Raw genomic sequence first — 15,588 nt, 5'->3', positions numbered from 1 at the left:
TGCCCGGTGTCCTTCGGAGCGGGGCTGTAAAGCCTTGCCCGGGGTCCCGGGACGCCGCGGGTCCCACCCAGGCCAAAGGGCTCGGGGCTCCGGGAGGCACCGAAGTGCTCTGCTCCCCAAAACACCGCCCGGAACCCGGGGTTCCCCTGACCCCCCCCGTCTGTGTGTCACCCCCTCATCCGCGCTCTCGCTCCGGGGGGCCGCGGTGGTCCCGGGATGGAGGACTGGAGCCGCGTCCCCTCGGGCACATCCCGTGTCCCCCCTGCCCGGGGCTCTCCCGGACTGTTCGGGGGTTGGGGAGCCACAGGAGCGGGGATCCGCGGGGAAGGGGACACGTCCCCGCTGCCCCCCTAAAACACCCCGGGCACTCGGCACCCCCGGAGCACTCCGGGTGCGGACAGCAGAGGGACCGGGGGAGGCGCCGGGACCCCGAGCCGCCCCTGGGGCTCCCGGCTTATTCGCATCCGCTCCGCGCTCGCCTTGTCACCTTGCGCGGCCGAGGAGCCGCCGCGCCGGGCCGGGGATTGGTCGGCTAAAAATGCCGCCCTAATCTCCGAGCTGATCTTTACCCCCTCCCTCCGCCCCATCTGCCGCCACCCGCCCGCGATGCGCAGCGCCGGCCCCGGGAGAGGCTCCGCCGCTGTCCCCGCGCTCCCGAGGTACGGCCGGCGGGGCGGGCGGGTCGCGGCGGGGGCGGAGGGCTGTCGCCGTGGGGCAGAGGGGATGCCGGAGATCGGGGCGCTGTGACAGCGCTGTCCCCCCCGGTGTTTGAATCGGGTCCGCGCCCTGCGCTGGGAAACGAACCCGCGCCCGACCCGTTTTAAGTGGTTTCCAACTTGTGCCGGACCGTGCCGGGTGGGGAACGGGAGGGATGGAGGGATGCGCCGCATTCCTGGAGCTGCCTAATGCCTTCCTGGGGCTTTGCTACCGTGTCATCCCCTCCTTTCTTCCTCTCGGGGGGAGCACGGACGGCGCTGGGGCGAAGTTCCCGCAGGGTGATACCCAGGATGCTGCGACAATTGCGGCATCCCCCGGGAGAAAGGCACACCCCGGCTCGTCCCGCGGAGCAGGAGCTGTCCCTGCCCGCCTGGCCCGGACATGCTGCCCACGGACACTGTCCCAGTCGCTGCCGCTGTCCCTGTCGCTGCCGCTGTCGCTGTCCCTGCCTCTGCTGCATCTCTGCCTCCTCACAGCTCCTGCACCTCCTGCCTTGGAAATGGCAAAGCAAGTGCTTTGCTAAACGGATTAGAGCTTTCCCGGCAGCCTCCCCGGCTGCTCCCGCATCCCTCGGCCCCCGCGTCACCTTCCCTGGGTAAACCCCATCCCTAAGCCAAATGTCCAGGTCGAGTCCGTGGCCGCAGCACAGCAGAGCTCAGGCACTGCGGCTCCCAGCGCGCCTGACCCCGAAACCCCGGCTGAAGCCCTGAGGGTCCTCCCCATCTCCTGGGGTTTTGTGTTCCCTTTGCAGGAGCGCAGAGAAAATCGGGGAATTCACCAGGCACCGGCTCGGCCGGTGCTGGAGGTGCTGCCGTGCCCCGGGGTCTGCGCTGATCTGTGCCCCCCTGGCCACACTGGCCGCTTTCTCTCCCTCCTCTCGCAGGGTGTGCGGCCGCCGGAGGGGCTGCGGCAGGATGGGAGCGGGATTTAACCGTGAAAGGATTGAGGGAAGAGAGCCCAGGCACTGGCAGGGACCGACGGTGACGTGCACAGGGCAGGGCGAGAAGGGAAGGGACATCAGCAAGGCGCGTCAGCACCAGCCGGGGCCGCGTCCTGAGCCCAAAGCCTGGGCTGGGCTCTGTGTGGGATCCCCCTCGCTGGGAATGCCGTGTCCCCAGCTGTGCTGGTCCCTGCAGGGTGGGATGGCACGGGATGGAGCCAGGCTCCTCCAGCAGAGCCCCTGGCACGGCTCTGCCCGGGGACAGACTTTGTCCAGGGGGTGCCAGCCTGGCCGGCGTTTGTGCAACATCTTGAAGGCAAACCCCGGAGCTGCTGAGCTCCTGCGGATGATCCCGGAGGAGGAGAGGCCGCATTCAGCCGGCAACTTCCAGGAGCGGCCAAGCCAGCGTCCGGCTGCCCCCGGCGTGGCACAGCATGGGGGGCAGGAGGCAGCGAGCCCCAGCACCACTGTGGCCGTGGGTGATGCGTACGGGCTCCTCGGGCAGCTGCCTGCAGCCAGCTTCACGCTGTTTCCCAGGAAAAAAATGGAGCCTTTATGTCCCGGCCCCAGCCTCTTCCCCGGAAGGGCTCGGAGGATGCCCCGGCCGGTCACAGGCAGACAAGAAGGGGATTGTTTCGGTGGGATTTGGGTTTCTGGGAGCACCTGCCCCGAGCGGGGCCCTCCACAATGGCTGCCTGTCTTCCGCAGAGCCGCCAATTATCCTCCGCGGCTAATTAGAGATGCAAAGTAGCGCTTGCATTCTCCCAGCTCCCCGGAGGGCTCCTGGGACCGGCGGCACATCCGCAGCAGGGACGCAGCCCGGGCATGGGGCGAGCATGGGGCACTGGCCCCATCCGGCCCCGCGAGCCCCAGCTCCCACTCCACTCTGCCCTGGAAAGAGGCAGTGGAGGCCAGGAATGGGCTCGGGATGACTGGGATGCCCTCTGCCCCCATCCCTACCAGCCTTCCCTGGATCGCCCATGGGCCGGGGGCTCTCCCATTGCTCCCAGAACCAGCTGAGCCCCGTAACTGGGGACTCTGCCGGGATTTAGGAAACACATTTTCCATTCCTTGCTGGGGAGGCAGACGGGAGTTGGCTGTGCTCGAAACCCTGCCGTTCGTGCGAAGGCCGGCACTCCTGCCTGGGTGATGGGCAGGCAGCTGATCCCTGGTGGCATCTCTTCATTCCTGCCTGCTCCACCTCCAGCAGCCGCTGGGATCACAGTGTGGGCTCATGTGCTCCAACTTCTCCATTTGTGCTCACGGAGCTGTAATTCCAGAGCGGCAAGTGGCCCCATAAATCAGGGCTTATTTCCTGCCAATACCGTCTGCTGCTTCCCACAAGGAAACTCATTTACAGGAGGAGAAGTGACTTACCACTGAAAACAGTAAACGGTGGGATGGTGAGAGCCGGGGAAAAGTTTGTCGTGACCGAGTTTTTGGTGAAGGAACCGAGGAGGCAGAGCTCCCACCTGCTCCCGGCATGGAGCAGTCCAAGCTGCAGGGAAGGAGACCTGAGCTGGTGCCACTTGCACCGACCACAAAGCTGGTGGCAATGGCTCTTTGCACTGGGGAACCCCCCCAAGTCATTGAGGTCCCCACGTCACCATCCTGGAGAGCGTTTGTCACCTAATGTTTAATGCCAAGGACATTTTCCCCTCTGCAGCAGGGATGCTGTCAGTGCAGATGGCAGATGGGACATCCCAGTGGTGCCTGCAGTGACCCTGTGCTGAGAACTGCCAACTCACTGCATGGAAGGACTGTGACCAGTCATTCAGCACCCTCTGGTTCCTCACCCTGAAACACCAACAGGCAAAGGTCCCCCACTCCTGAAGGAACCACCATCCATCCCACTCCTGTTTGGGATTGGGGGCATTAAATCACTGGGGTCTCACCTCAGCTGCAGCCGGGCATGAAACCTTCCCGGGGGCCATTCTGTCTGGCCATGAGGTGGGATGGCTCGGGTGGCATGGAGCTGGAAGGAGCCGGAAGGCAGGCGGGCTGGACAGCCCCACCGAGCTTCATTAGGCGGCCCAAGGCACTTGTTAGGGGAAAGCTGAGCCGGCGTCGGAGGCCGGCAGAGCCCCCCGGGACCGGGTCGCATTCTCTGGGCAACCCGATCCCGGCGGTAGCGGCCCCGGCAGCCTCATTACTGCAGCTTCTGCAGCGGCTTCGGTTACTCGCCTGGACGCTCTCGTCTCCTGCTGGCTTTTAATTTCCCTGACATCCCCCGCAAGCGGGGGGATGCAGGCGCGGTGTCGGGGAGCCTGTCATCACCCCCACCCGCATCCTCCCTGCTCTCCGACGGCTTCCAGCCCCCTCTGCTGCCGGGACGCCCATCCTGTGACAAACCCCTGTGACCCCGGGCATAAGCTCCGGGGCTTGGCAGGAGGCAGATGGGCAGATGGCAGTGAGGGGGAGCTGCCCTGCTCCCCTTCAAGAAGCCTTGGGGTGTGCAGCCCGCTCACCCCCTTCCCCAGCCCTGCCGGGGGGAAAAGACTGTTCCTGATTCTCTTGCCAGCCTGTTCCCAGCTGGCACATTTGGCAAGGAGGCGGCACCGGCTGCCTCTCCGAAGGCGTTTTGGGGTGTTTGTTCCTGCAAAAGCTGTGGCTCAGCCCCAAAACCCCCCTGCAACCGCGGGGGTGACAGAGAGGCCGGGACAGCAGCGGAGGGAGTGCGTGGCTCTGTCCCTTCCCGTGCAGGAGGGACAACGACCCCCGGGGCAGCAGGACCAGGAACCCCAGGGGGGGTTCCCAAAGAGCAGCCCCCCCCCCGCCGCGTGGCCCGGGGGAAACGAGTGCGATTAGGCCCTAACGGAGCCCGGCAGCGCCGCGGGGCCGGACCCCGCCATCGCCCGGCCGTGGCACCCACCACCCCCCCGGGCCGTGCCCCCGGGCCGCGGGCCCCCGCAGTGGGGCGGCCCCGGTGGGTGCCCTGGGCGAGGGTCTGGGGCCGGCGGCTCCTGCGGGGGTGGCGGCAGTGCGGAACCTCGGGGTGGGCGCGGACGCGGGGATGGGGGGGGGTCCATTCCCCCCTCCGCCCCCCCCCCCCCGGATGATTTTCGCAGCAGCGGCTCCATCCCGGTTGCCATGGCAACGGGCGGCTCGGGCAGGCGCGTGCCCGCGGCCGTGCGCGCCGCCGCTGCCCGGCGGGAGCGGAGCGAGCGGAGCGGAGCGAGCGGAGCCCCGGCCTCGGGCCCCCGGCCCCCCCGGCCCCCCGGCCCCCGGCCCCCGGCAGGTGAGCGCGGCCCCCGCGGGGGCAGCCGGGTCCTCTGCGGCGACGAGGTGCGGGACGCCCGGTCCCTTGCGGGGATGGGGTGCGGAATGCCGGGGTCCCTTTCCGGGATGGGGTGCGGGATGCCCGGGTCCCTTGAGGGGATGGGTGGACGGCGGGGGGGATGCTGTGCAAGTTCCGGGCAGTACGGCATGGCTTTGCACCCCCCGGCAGGACACAATGTCCCCTGATCCCTTCTGCAAGCCAGGGAGGCTGGGGGGGGGTATATGACCTTCACCCCTTCCGTGTGTCCAGTGGGGTGCTGGGGAAAGGGACACCCTTTCTGCAATGCTGCTGCACTCCCGGGCTTGTGCCTCAGTTTCCCCATCTGCAAATAATGGGGGGGGGGAACTTGTGCTGTCCCTGTCATCGCTGTCCCCCTGCCCAACAAACACCTTTACCCCATCACGGGACCCCCTCCTTTCAGCACTGTCACCCCAGCTTCTGCCTTGCTGCCCCCCCCATCTCCCCGCTTTCCTGTCCCCTCTGGCTCCAAGTCTGCTTCCCCACCAGAGACAGCTGGAATTCCACTGTCCCTCCGCCTCTCCTGCTCCCAGCAGCCCCACTTGCCTCCTGTCACCACCAGCTCCGGGTCCATCCCACCAAGGCTCAGGGGACGGGACCCCCGTGCCAGCGCGTGACGCTCCGCTTCCCCCCTCCCTGATGCGGAAGCGGGGGGATGGCACCGCCGTATCCTCCACCATCCCTGTTTGCCACTTCTGGGTTTAATTGCAAACCTCATCTTTGGATTTCTGCCTAAACCCGGCTCCCGGGATCGCACAAATCCCTGCTCAGTGTCCGAGCAGCCTTGTTTACCGCGGCGAGCCGAGGCGGCAGGATGAGACAGAGCCGCAGAGCTGGGCAGCCAGTGGAACCCCCAGCTGAGGCTGAGCCCCCTCTCCCTCCCCCAGGCCTGAGCACATGCAGGGGGTTGGCAATCCTGCTGCTGCTGCCCCTCCCGGGATCCCCATCCACGTTCCCCATCCGCATTCCCGGCACATCCGCTGTCCCTGAGCTGGGCTGCAGGCTCCCCTGGAGAGACTCTTGCGTTATCTGCAAATGCCAAGCAAGCTTCCAGAAATTTTTGCACAAGGCTCCTAAAATCCTTAGAAGATTAATGGGTGCCCTGAGCAGGGCAGTTTTGGGAGCGCAGGAGGAAGGGGAAGGTCTCTGCAGAGCCCACATGAGCTGTGAAGCCGATCGCTGCCAGGGCTTGGAGCAAATGCGTCTCCCCTGGCTACTGCAACCTGGCAGCACCTGGCCCCCGGCGGCCTCCCGTCTGTGCACAGGACACGAGGCTCCTGGTCCTGCTCCTGGACCACTGAACCTCCTCTCTGGTTTTGGGGAGCCCACAAGCCCTGACCCTGCAGGGTCCAGCAGGTCCTCAGTCCTCAGATCCCCCCATGAATGCAGATGACCCTGGTAGAAACATAGGCACATTCCACCCAGGATTTGTTGGAAAAGTGGCTCCCAGAAGTTTCCCACCATTACCTATGTGCCCCCTCCAGGGTCCTGCTGCCCTTGCAGCCGCCTCATGCACTGCTCAAACACCAGGTCCCAGGCAGCCCCATGGCGCTGCTCTGGCCGAAATCCCATGGAGAATCCCCCACCATCCTGGATTTGGCTCTTTGCCCAAGGGCTCCAGCCCTGCTCATGTTGCAGCCAAGGGGGTTTTGCCAGGGAATGCAGGAGGGACCCTGACGTGAGCCTGCTCCCACAGAGACAATACCCTGGAAGGGCCCAGGCTCACCACCTGCCTGGCCTTGGGCTTGGTTTGATGATGAGGGGACAGGATGGGTGCTGAGGCTGCTCAGCCCAAAGCCCCAGGCGCTGCTGGTGCAGAGCTCCCAGCATGAATCAGCAGCACCCACTTTAACCATTTCCTCTCAGGGTCCACATGGGCTCTGGAGGGGACCACGCTTCGGCCACGCCACAGCCAAACCCCTCCACACCCCTTGGCTCCCTGAGAGCTCTGACCCTCACCAGCCTCAGGAGCGTTTTCCTCTGCCCAGGGATGCACGGACCAGCCCTGGGGTGGGAATCCCAGCTCAGCTGGGTCAGAGTTGAGCAGCAAACCAGGCACAGCTCCTGCAGCTGAAAAGCCTCTTGCGACGCACGTCGGTGTCACGGGTTTTCCCTGGGACCTGCCGCTGTGCCTTGGCCACTTCACCCCCTGTATGTGGCCACTTCACCCCCCCACGTGCGGCCACCTCGAGCCCCGTGTGTGGCCACAGCGGGAGCAGCACATGGGCACTGGTACCTTCGGTGGATGCAGCCCCAGAACATGGTGGGAGATGCTGCTGCCAGGCTCCTCTGGACTTCCTTGGCTGAATCCGTTTGTCTTTGCCACGAGTGGCTGTCATGTGGCCATAGTGGTGCATCACGGTGGCATTGGCGCTGCACCCCAAAACAGACTCTCAAGCAGCCCCGTGCTGAGATACGGGAGAGCAAATGACCTTTCCTGTGCCCACAAGCCCGAGGCCCAGCCCACTTGCTTGGATTCCCACAGACCAGTGCAGTTCCCAGTGTGGCTTCCCCCTGCCCTGGATGCTCCCAGCAACAGTCGCTCACCCACTGCCCTCCCAGCAACGGGGCTCACACCTGGCGTGAACCTGCTGCCTGGGGACAGGATGGGGACAGGATGGGGACAGGATGGGGACACCATCTCGCTCTGTGCTCTGCTCCTCTCCTTACAGTGCATCTGCCACCATCCTGCCTTGGCCAGGGGCTCTTTGCAGCAGAGGAACCTGCACCAGAGGCTCTGCAGCCCCTCCTGCCCTTGGTCCCCACTGGGCTCAGCCGATGTGCCCAGAGGCAGGAGTGTGACATCCCCATCCCCTGCTTCTTGGCTGCAGGAGAGAAACACAACTGGAGAGAGCAACCTGGGGACAGGGGACAGCAGGGCTGGACTGTCCCACTTTGCTGGGGACAGGGCTCTGCCAGCCAGGGCTCTGCCGTGGGGGTGCGGGCAGCTGCCCATGCCCTGCCCACGGTGTCAGCAGCACCAGCCTCTGCATTGCAGCAGCCTCCTGCCTGCGCAGGGCCACGGCCACAGCCCGGCCCCACAGAGGGCAGAGACCCCCCTGCAGCACCGGGGCAGCAGGAGCTGCCTGGAGGGTGAGAAGAGCTGTGTCAGTGCTCAGCGCCGAGCAGGCTGACAGGAGAGACACGCAGGGGGGCCCCTTCTGCAGGAGTAGCCCAAGGGCACGTGGAGCAGGAGCTGGGACAAACTCCACTGTCACTTGATGCCAAACACTCTGTGGCTTCTCCCTGGCAGCTCCTTGGAAGCGAGGGGCCGGAGCGGAGCCCCCCAGGCCGAGGGTACCCAAGCGGCAGCGCGTGGCTGGGGCTGGCAGCTCTCCACGCTCTGCAGGCGCCAGGCATCACCGCCAGCTGCCCTGATGCGAGCTGATGGGCTGCTCTGGCAGGGCCGGGGGGCTGGCAGGGGGCTGGCACGCGTGGCACAGGCGGCCGAGGCGGCCCGGTGTGGTGGGGGCACACACACGTGCACGGGCGTGCGAGGATGGTCGTGCGTGGGGGTGCGTGGCAGGAGAGTGGCAACGAGGCGGCAGCGTTAGCTGGGAAGTGATGCAGAGCCAAAAATAACCCCCGGGCTGCGGCTCGGACCAGGTAGTGGCTCGGAGAGGGAGCTGCGGCAGCCACGTCCGCAGTGCCCCATGGCACGAGCGGCTCGCTGGGGGCAGCTGGGGCTGGCACTGTGCCCCGGAGTCCTGGGGTACACCCAGCCGCGGGTGTGCTCCCTCCCTGCAGTCCCCATCCCAGCCCTGGCACGGTGGGGCTGTCACCCTGAGCGTGCCCTTGCCATGCCAGCGCAGCCTCTGCAGCAAAACCCAGAGGCACAGGACCCGGGCACTGCACTGTGCCCGCGGCTTTCGGGGGGGACGATGCCCACAGCACCTGCGGGGTCCCTTGGGGTTGTGCCACCAGGGGCTCTGTCCCCGCTGCAGGGGCTGGGGTGGGGAGGGCAGTGGCGGTGCTGTGGTGCCAGGCAGGAGCAGTGGTGGCACTGTGGGTGCCGAGGACAGTGGCCATGCTGTGGGTGCCAGGCAGGAGTGCTGTTGGTGCCATGGGTGCCAGGCAGTGGCAGTGATGGTGCTGGGGGTGCCAGGCAGGGACAGTGGCTGTGCCATGGGTGCCAGGCAGGAGTGCTGTTGGTGCCGTGGGTGCCAGGCATGGTGGTGCCGTGGGTGCCAGGCAGGGACAGTGGCAGTGGGTGCCAGGAGGAGTGCTGGCCATGCCGTGGGTGCCAGGCAGCGGTGGTGGCGGTATCGTGGGTGCCAGGCAGGAGTGACGTTGGTGCCATGGGTGCCAGGCAGTGGCAGTGATGGTGCCAGGGGTGCCAGGCATGGCGGTGCCATGGGTGCCAGGGGTGCCAGGCATGGCAGTGCCGTGGGTGCCAGGTAGTGATGGTGGCAGTGCCGTTGGTGCCAGGCAGTGACAGTGGCAGTGCTGTGGGTGCCAGGAGGAGTGCTGGCGATGCTGTGGGTGCCAGGCAGTGGCGGTGGTGGTGCCGTGGGTGCCAGGCAAGGACAGTGGCAGTGGGTGCCAGGAGGAGTGCTGGCGGTGCCGTGGGTGCCAGGCAGTGGCGGTGGCGGTGCCGTGGGTGCCAGGCAGGCGCGGGCGCCGTGTGCTGCCGGCTGCGGGGGGACGCTGCTGTCCCCCATCCATCTGCGTCGCGGCGGCTGAGCGAGGGACAGTCACGCGTTTATTTTTAACCGTCTGGGGAGGGTGGAGGGGATTGGTGCCTCCCTGGTTATATCACTAAATCCCTGCCAGGCCCTGTTAGTTCCAGCACAGCGAGCCCTGCGCCGCGCTCCAGTAACTGTTTCAGGCCCCCCGTCCTCCTGGGGCCGTGCCCTGGCCCGGCGACACCTCAAGGCCAGCTGTGCGCACAGCTGGAGAGTGTGGGCACTCACCAGTGTTCCCCACAGGACCCTGTGCCCTCAGCCCTGCCCTCCCACCCCACCACAAGGCAGAGCACAGGCAACCGGGCCTCCCTCTGCCCGTTCTGCCTCCCCAAGGAAGGGACGGTGTGTGAGGTTCACGGCCACATCCCTCTCCCACAGCCCTTTTGGGGACAGGGCAGGAGGAAATTTGAGCTCTTTGTGGCCACTTTGTCCCCATCCTGGAGGCAGATGCCACGCAGGATAGGCCCAGTGCTTTCCTGTGGAAGCACTGTCCAAATCCAGGACAGGATGGGGATGCTGAGGGTGCCCACGGCCACCACAGTCCCCTCTCTGTCCCCACACGATGCCACCCCAGCCACCAGCCCCCTCCCAGCTCTCAGCAAAGCAGCAAAGGGTTAAGCCACGCAGCGGGGCCACATGACGCTCCGGGGATGCCGTTTTTCTGAAGATCAGGACGGATTAGGGTGGAATATCAGGACGAGAATTTCTTGGCGGCGCATCCCCTGACCCTGCCACAGCCTCTCGCCCAGCGGCTCCCGGTGCTGAGCCAGGCGCCGGCCGGTGTGCGCCCATTGTGCTGCTCCTCAAGATTCCCTCCCAGCACCTCTGGCTCTGGGCTGTTTGGATGGCACCAAGTGGGTGGTGGGCACTGGAGGAATCTGTGGGTCCAGAGCTGGAGCAGGCACTGTCCCTGTGCCTGTCCCCTCCACCTGGATGCTTTTCCCACAGAGCTGTTGGCAGGAGGAATGGGGGTCCCCTGCACCCCCCGTGACTCCCCTCTCCTGTTCCCTCAGTGCATGAGGCTGGTGTTTGCCCAGGAAACCCCCAGCGCTTGCTCTGACGCCCGAGGCAGCGCCGGGAGCCATGTCGGGTTCCTACGACGAGTCGGCATCAGCCGCCGAGGAAACAACCGACAGCTTCTGGGAGGTGAGTCCCAGCCATCCTCTCCTCCCACAGACCCCACCACCACTGTCCCTGCACCCCAGGGTGTCCCCTGGGCTGGGGGCTGCCGTCACCTCCCTGCCTGAGAGCATCCCTGCTGCGGTGGCTTCGTGTCTGAGCTGGCTCTGCCGAAGGTCTCAACCTCAGCTGTCCCCGAGGGGCACAGAGTGACAGTGAGGACTGGAAAGAATTGGTTTTGGGCAGCCCCAACCCAAAGCTCCATCCCTGCACCCCCAAATTGCCTGGTGCTTCCTCTGTAGCCACCCCAGGCCAGCTGGGGCTGAGCCAGGCAGGACGGTCACAGCCCTCACACCTGCCTGTCCCCATCCCAGGTGGGGAACTACAAGCGCACGGTGAAGCGGATCGATGATGGACACCGACTCTGCAATGACCTCATGAACTGCGTGCACGAGCGGGCCAAGATCGAGAAGTCCTACGCCCAGCAGCTCACCGACTGGTCCAAGCGGTGGAGGCAGCTCATCGAGAAAGGTACCATGGCTTCCCCAGGGGGAGGGCTTCCCCGGGACACCTGGGTCCCCACGCACCATCACAGCGTCACCTGGCAGAAATGGAGGGGATAAGGGCAGTGGAGTGACCCCCAGCTGTCCCCTCGGCCCCCAGGTCCCCAGTATGGCAGCCTGGAGAAGGCCTGGGCCGCGATCATGACGGAGGCGGACAAGGTGAGCGAGCTGCACCAGGAGGTGAAGAACAGCCTCCTGAACGACGACTTCGAGAAGGTCAAGAACTGGCAGAAGGACGCCTACCACAAGCAGATCATGGGGGGCTTCAAGGAGGCCAAGGAGGCTGAGGATGGCTTCCGCAAAGCCCAGAAGCCCTGGGCCAAGAAGCTCAAGGAGGTGAGAGAAACACAGCATGTCCTGAGGCATCCCTGCATCCCCAGGTCTGGCTCTGTGTGCCCGGTCCCGGCTGGGAGAGATGTGTGGCACCTTCCCACAGGCAGAGGGGTGGGCAGGGGGCTGTGACTGCTACTCTGATGTCCCTTCCCTGGCTTCCCCACAGCTGGAGACAGCCAAGAAGGCCTATCACCTGGCATGCAAGGAGGAGAAGCTGGCCATGACCCGGGAAGCCAACAGCAAGGCGGATCAGTCCAACACCCCTGAGCAGCAGAAGAAGCTCCAGGACAAAGTGGAAAAGTGCAAGCAAGACGTGCAAAAGGTGCGAGGCACTGCCCTGTGCCGGACTCATGGGAAATTGGGCAGGGGAAACCAATGGAGATGGCCACCACCTCCCTTTCTCCACCATCCATTCCCATTTTCCCATCCCTGTGCTCCTGGAGAAGGATGAGGACTTGCAGGCAGTGCTCAGGGGAGTGTGAGTTGGGCAGGGATTTACCCCACTTACGGGGGCTGATTCCACGCACTGCAGCTCTTGGCTCAGTCTGGGCTCCCCAGCCTGGTGAGCCCCAAACCAGACCTCTCAGCACCCAGAAACGGCCTCTGAGGTGCTCGAGGTACAACCAGGGTCCCTCCTGCGTTTTTGCAGACTCAGGAGAAGTACGAGAAGGTGCTGGACGAGCTGAACAAGTGCACCCCGCAGTACATCGAGAGCATGGAGCAGGTCTTCGAGCAGTGCCAGCAGTTTGAGGAGAAGAGGCTCAACTTCCTCAAGGAAATGCTCCTGGACATCAAGAGACACCTGAACCTGGCTGAGAGCAGCAGGTAGGGACAGAGAACGCTGGCCAACACGACGGTCACCAAGAGGTACCAGAGTGGCGGGAGGCTGTGCAGGAGCCTGGCGCCCCCCAGTGCCTTGGAGGACACACAGCGTGGGCACGCCCCCGTCCCACGCTGTCCCTGGGGGTCCACCCTGACCCACAGCCCCCCAACCACGTCTCTCCCCACAGCTACGCCAACGTGTACCGAGAGCTGGAGCAGACCATCCGCCTGTCGGACGCGCAGGAGGACCTCCGGTGGTTCCGCAGCACCAGTGGCCCCGGGATGCCCATGAACTGGCCCCAGTTTGAGGTGAGGCTGGGCGCCCTGGCTGGGTGCTGGCAGCCCCGCGGGGCAGCCGGGCACTCAGGGGTTGGTCACTCTGTGCTTGCAGGAGTGGAACCCAGACCTGACGCACACGATAACGCGGAAGGAGAAGCAGAAGAAGGGCGAGGGGGTGGCCCTGACCAACGCCGGCAGCGCGGGCGACACGGGGGCTCAGGCGGGCGAGCGCGGGAGGTGAGGGCCAGCACGGAGGGGAGGTGCCATGAGAGGCATGGCCTTTGCCGGTGCAAGCATTTGGGGATGCGGGATGTCCTCGGTGACAGCCACCCCTCCCTCTCCTCCCCCTCCCAGCGTGAGCAGCCACGACCGCGGGCAGACCTACAGCGCCGAGTGGTCCGATGACGAGGGCAGCAACTCCTTCAACACCAGCGAGGCCAACGGCGGCACCAACCCCTTCGACGAGGAGTCGGCGGGGAAGGGCGTGAGGGTGCGGGCTCTGTACGACTACGACGGGCAGGAGCAGGATGAGCTCAGCTTCAAAGCAGGTATGGTCCCTTGCCCCTGCCAGGTAGGACGGGGGCTCGTCTGCTGGAGCTGTGGGTGTGAAATCCCTCAGATAATGTCTGAGTTGTCCCAGCCCTTCAAAAGTTGAACTGTCAGAAAGGGGAAGGCAGAAGCTGAGCTCAAATGCAGAAGGGACAGGAGCAATGGCAGGACAGGGCACGTGAGGGCTCATGGGTCACCCCTTGCCTTCTATCCTACAAACTGGTGTGCCCAGGATGAGTCCTGCAAACCCCTAGCAGCTCCATCCCGAGGAGAAAAAGGGGATGGGAGAATTTCCAGCACCTGCAATGAGCTCTTCCCTTCCACCTTCCTCTCCAGGTGACGAACTAACCAAACTCGGTGAGGAAGACGAGCAGGGGTGGTGCAAAGGGCGCTTGGACAACGGGCAGCTGGGGCTGTACCCCGCCAACTACGTGGAGGCAATCTAAGTCTTGTGGTGTGCTCCTTGTCACCGTCAGCAGATAAATCCACCCTCCGTTGTCTCCATCTCTCCACCAGCCAACCAGCCATTCTGCCGTCTGGTCCTTCACTCCTTCACCCTTAGAGATTCAGACATATTTTCCGACCAAGCTTTTATTTTTTTAAGAGTTGTCTCCGAAGAGTATTTTGCATAGTCGCTTTCTTCTAAGATAACGTGAAGCGAAAGATGACGTTGTCCGTTCGTCTACGTTAGTTGAATTTTTTTTTTCTTTTCTGAGCGAAAAGCCGATACCTCAAGATCTTAAAGCCCAACCAGTGAGAGCTCCTGATTGGTTGGTTTTTAAAGATACTGAAATCATGAGCCGCCTTCTGATTGGCTGGAACTGTTCCGAAACGCACGGCGCCGAAGTTCCTGGGACCAACCAAATTCATCCCAGAAAACCAAGAGGGATTGGAGTCTGACTCCGTTGGTTTGTTTTTTTTTTTTTTTTTTTTTGGTGTTTCCATGTTCTCCCCAGTTCTCCCACCCCGAGGAAGGGGACGAATGCCCCCTTCAGCCCTGCGGCCATCCTTGAGATGCCCAGGTGAGGTGGGACCAGCCCCGCCATGGAGCTTGATGGCATCTCCTCAGCTTCCTCCTCCTCCCGGCTGGGCTGTCAGCGCACCCGGAGCGGGCAGAGGCTCCCGAGCCGATGCCCGGCCTGTGCTGCAGGGAGCAGCATCGCCCTTCGGGTGGGCAGGAATCCAACGCACACCAGATCCGGGTGAGACGCCCCTAAAATCCAGCGCTGTTCGGAGAAGGACCCGGCCCGGCCCAGTGCTGCTGGAAGCACCTTCATGCCCAGCCTGGGATAGCGAGGACTGCCTTGGGCACTGCTGGGGACGGTCCCCATCCGCCCCTTCCTGAAGAGAGGCAGGAGCAGAGCGGGACGGGGGATGAGCATCGTCCAGCCTTGCAGGGTGCCGGCAGGAGCTGCAGCCGGAGGAGAAGGGCTCAGGACACCCAGCCCAGGCAGAGCAGCTGCCTGGCGAAGACGGCCGGAAACAAGACGCGCTTTGCCCTTTGCTTGTCCCCAAGGAGCTCTACCCCTCCTCCCCTGGGCCCTGCAGCTCCCGCGGCTGCTGCCACCCAGCACGGCCACCCCCGCCCTCTGCCTCAGGCGCATCTGCCGTCCCGAGCTCTTCCCTACAGATCATCTCTCATTTCTTTCCATACCATCACCCTTAGCAGCATCAATGCCGTGGGCTTCCCGCACGCTCCTCCTGCTCCCCCCCTCCGTTGGTTCGTGAATTTTTTGGCCCCAGGGATCCAGTGTTCTCGTGGATGCAGGGGAAGCACCGTGTGCTGGGCACGGTGGGCGGGAGCCTCCCGGCCCCTGCCAGGTACCGGAAAAAAACCACAAAGTCAGAAAAGACCCAACCAACCACCTGTCTCAGCAATGCACCCCGGTTTTTGTACATTGATCGTGTAATTTAAGAAGTATATATATAATATATATATCTCTCGTGATTGTATTTCCGTGGATACGACAACAAAAAGCAGCAAGAGAAAATAACCGAGCTCTGTCAGCGTCCTTGGCTCTGGGGTCTCCTTTGCTGTGCGTCTGTCTCACCCCCCAGGGGGGCGGCTGAGGGGGTTGTGGACCCCCACTGCACCCCCACGTAGCGACACCCCCACCCCAAGTTTTGGGATGCAGTCGGATGTGGGGCTTGGATGCATTGCTGGGGGGACCAGGGGGCTGCAGGACAGGGGGAACAGCCACTGCCTTTGGGGACTCCTGTGCCACTGCTGGACAAAGCCTTGGGAAACCCATGGATGGGCTCGAGGTGCCGTGGGGTTTGGGG

General features: G+C 64.4%; 1 protein-coding gene across 1 annotated transcript; it reads left to right on the top strand.

Moving 5' to 3' along the window:
- The first annotated feature begins 601 nt into the window (after nt 1-601).
- PACSIN1 (protein kinase C and casein kinase substrate in neurons 1) lies at nt 602-13,774 on the top strand. Its single transcript, XM_068995944.1, has 10 exons — nt 602-659; nt 10,654-10,786; nt 11,134-11,290; nt 11,423-11,658; nt 11,822-11,977; nt 12,305-12,480; nt 12,666-12,786; nt 12,869-12,993; nt 13,111-13,304; nt 13,642-13,774. The coding sequence occupies exons 2-10, from the start codon at nt 10,724-10,726 to the stop codon at nt 13,749-13,751; spliced, it is 1,338 nt and encodes a 445-aa protein (XP_068852045.1). The 5' UTR covers nt 602-659; nt 10,654-10,723; the 3' UTR covers nt 13,752-13,774.
- The last annotated feature ends 1,814 nt before the right edge of the window (nt 13,775-15,588 follow it).

The sequence above is a fragment of the Aphelocoma coerulescens genome, chromosome 26 (assembly GCF_041296385.1).
Source record: "Aphelocoma coerulescens isolate FSJ_1873_10779 chromosome 26, UR_Acoe_1.0, whole genome shotgun sequence".
Taxonomy (NCBI): Eukaryota; Metazoa; Chordata; class Aves; order Passeriformes; family Corvidae; genus Aphelocoma; species Aphelocoma coerulescens.
This window is presented reverse-complemented; position numbering and strand designations above follow the sequence as displayed.

Bases quoted from the DNA above. Each gene is read 5' to 3' on its own strand.
- PACSIN1 (XM_068995944.1), top strand. From the start codon at position 10,724: ATGTCGGGTTCCTACGACGAGTCGGCATCAGCCGCCGAGGAAACAACC. The intron at 11,291-11,422 runs GTACCATGGCTT...CTCGGCCCCCAG, and splicing joins GAGGCAGCTCATCGAGAAAG to GTCCCCAGTATGGCAGCCTG. The intron at 12,481-12,665 runs GTAGGGACAGAG...CTCTCCCCACAG, and splicing joins AACCTGGCTGAGAGCAGCAG to CTACGCCAACGTGTACCGAG.